Source organism: Prunus dulcis, chromosome 8, assembly GCF_902201215.1.
Source record: "Prunus dulcis chromosome 8, ALMONDv2, whole genome shotgun sequence".
Taxonomy (NCBI): Eukaryota; Viridiplantae; Streptophyta; class Magnoliopsida; order Rosales; family Rosaceae; genus Prunus; species Prunus dulcis.
In genome coordinates this window covers 5,623,130-5,626,057 of record NC_047657.1, presented here as the reverse complement: position 1 = coordinate 5,626,057, position 2,928 = coordinate 5,623,130, and the positions used below count along the sequence as shown (strand labels likewise).

The 2,928-nt window shown below is 53.1% G+C and overlaps 1 protein-coding gene across 1 annotated transcript; it reads left to right on the top strand.

The window, feature by feature from the left end:
* The first annotated feature begins 432 nt into the window (after positions 1-432).
* LOC117638329 lies at positions 433-1,579 on the top strand. The gene is made up of 2 exons (XM_034373462.1): positions 433-909; positions 986-1,579. The coding sequence occupies exons 1-2, from the start codon at positions 433-435 to the stop codon at positions 1,577-1,579; spliced, it is 1,071 nt and encodes a 356-aa protein (XP_034229353.1).
* The last annotated feature ends 1,349 nt before the right edge of the window (positions 1,580-2,928 follow it).

Below are 2,928 nucleotides of genomic sequence, written 5' to 3'. Positions count from 1 at the left end.
AAGTCGTGGAGGAATCGGCGGGTGCTACTCTCCGGTGACTGGGAATCACCTTCGGGAGTAGTTCCGCGGTTTTCGATGCCCACGACGTTCCAAACCACCGGTAGGTTTCCGATTTAACGAACGGTAGGATTTTAGCGTTGTTAACTTATCTCATTCTTATCAATCCGTTCCTTGATCAGGTAAAGTCAAGCAGCCGACCCCCACTCAGGCTGAGATTCGGCAGCTCGATAGAGTAAGGCTGAAGGTTCCAGCTGCCGATCGGATCTACCCCCGCTTTCTTTTTACCGATAACCTGATCAGAGCCAGACTCGTCAACCCGGCCGAGAGTAAGTCTACTTGCTTCGTTTTGTATATTTTTTTTTTTGTGCATGCCGACTAACAGGTTATCCTTGACCAGTGACGGACGCAAGGAAAGCTGCCGAGGACAAGAAGATGAACGAATCTTCCAGGCGGCGTCTTATGATGGGCCTCGAGAAGAAGAAGAAGAAACAAACCGAGGCCCCTGCCGTTCGGCCAGAGAAGGATCCCGAGGACGTTGTCCTGTCGGAGCGCCTGCGGCAGTTGGGTTCTGAGCCCGTTGCCAGGCCTACTGCCGAGGTGGAGGCGCCGAGGCAGCCGGATGCCGATGCCGCCGCCTCAAGAGCGGCAGGTAAGCGGCCGGTGATGGTCGATTTGGAGGCTTCGCCAGTTTCTAAACGGAGCCGTCTGTCGGAGGGTCCGAGGGCTGTCTTTGCGGCGGAGGACGAGGATGGGCCTACCGAGGCCGTCACCATCGCCTGCCCCTCGAAGACCGTGCAATTTGTCAACCATATGATCCTCGGATCTCAAATGGATCTGCCGGAAGTTGACGAGTTGCCGAAGAAACTTCTTCGGGAGCAGGCTGGGCGTGCCTTCCGACTGCAGGCAGCGGTAAGAATTTCCCTTTCGGCGTCGTCAACTTCATTTTAGCCCAAGTGGGCTTTCTGACTGTTTTCCTTGTGTGCAGGCCTCCATGGAGATGTGGCTCTGCGTCAAGCGAGCCGTCTCCGCGGCCGAACGGGCGAAGAAGGCCTATGACGACGGCAGGGCTAAAGTCGCCGAAGCGGGTAAAGCCATCCAGGACCACGCCCATTTGCTCAAGGAGAAAGAGGCCGCCGAACGGCAAGCCTTTGCTTCGGAGGCGAAGGCGGAGCAGTTGCGGGTGGCCTTGGAGGCAGCGCGGGCGGATCTGGAGTTAGCTCGGTCGGCAGCGCGTGATGCCGAGGCCGTCTTAGAGGCGATCCAGGATGCCATGCAGGAGTCTGAGCGGAATAAAGCTGCGGAGGTGGAGGCTGCAGTACAAACGGCAATCCGGGGATACCGTTCCTCCGAGGAGTTTGCTGCCCTGCTGGACGGGGAAGTTGGCTCCGAGATGGTGGGTATGTTGTACCGATTCAAACGGTACAACCCTGGACAGAAGCTAAACCTCAATTTTGCCGCCGATCCCCCTCCCCTTCCCGAAGGAATTACCGAAGAGATGATCGAAGAATACGAAGGGGAGGACGCCGCCGAGGGCCCTGGGACTGCCGATGCCGCCGCCGGTGACGAGGCCGCTGCCTGAGGGCCTTTAGTTTTACACTTATCTATGTAATTTTACTTTTATTTGTTCCGAACGCATTGTTGCCGAGGGCATCCCTTAATTGGAATTTTTAAAGTATTTATCCAACTTTCAAATGTCTCGTGTGAGTTTGTTATAATTGCTAACTGCCGTAGGCTAATTGCTGATGGTGAAATCGAATTTCGCAAGTTATAACTGTTAGTTGCCGTAGGCTAGTTACTGGTCAAAAGTCACTTATTACCGTAGGCTAATAAGGACGCTTGCTGGATGTTTAAATTTCGCCAAGTCCCGAAGGGATCTGTAGGATAAGAATTTGAACGGTCATTTATTGCCGTAGGCTAGCATAGAATGCCGTAGGATGTTTGTCATTTAGTTGCCGTGGGCGAAAATGATAATTGAAGGGAGGCTAAAGTAATAGTGCCGAGGGCTTTCTATTAATTCCAGTAGAACAAATACATAGATTGATTACAGTTCCAACCTGCCGTAGGCTAGGTCACTTGTAGTAGTATTTGAGATGTTCTACGTTCCAAGGATGGCCGAGGGCCTTGCCGTTGGTGCCTCTTAGTCGATAAGTTCCCGAGCGAAGGATTCCGATGACTTCATATGGTCCTTCCCAGGAAGGTCCGAGGGTTCCTTCCGTGGTATCCTTCGTCGCAAGCGATACCTTGCGCATGACCCAGTCCCCGATTCGGAAAGAGCGGGGTCTGACCCTAGAATCGTAATACCGAGACACACGCTGTTTGTAGGCTTCATTGCGAAGGTTGGCCTGTGCCCGGTGCTCCTCGAGTAGATCAAGGCTTAGAGACATGGCCTCCTCGTTCTCCTTCGGTGCGAAGGATTCCGTTCGGTAGGAAGGTTCGCCGATTTCCACCGGTACCACTGCTTCCGATCCAAAGGCCATAGAAAAAGGGGTTTCTCCAGTGGACGTTCAGTAAGACGTTCGAATGGCCCACAGTGCTTCGGGAAGCTTTTCCGGCCAGGCTCCCTTTGCCTTGTCCAACTGCCGTTTCAGCAGTTTCTTCACTATTTTGTTTATTGCTTCGACCTGACCGTTCGACTGGGGATGGGACGGCGATGCAAAAAACAAGTTGATTTTCAAACGGGTGCAAAATTGCCTGAAGAGTCCCGAATCGAATTGCCTGCCGTTATCGGTAATGATAGCATATGGGATACCGAATCGGCAACATATGTGAGTCCAGACGAAATCTTCAATCTTTGCTGCCGTTATGGTTGCAAGAGGTTCGGCTTCTACCCATTTGGTGAAGTAGTCAACGGCAACCACTGCATATTTTACCTGCCCCTTGCCTTGCGGCATTGGGCCAATCAGGTCCAGTCCCCATTGTGCGAAAGGC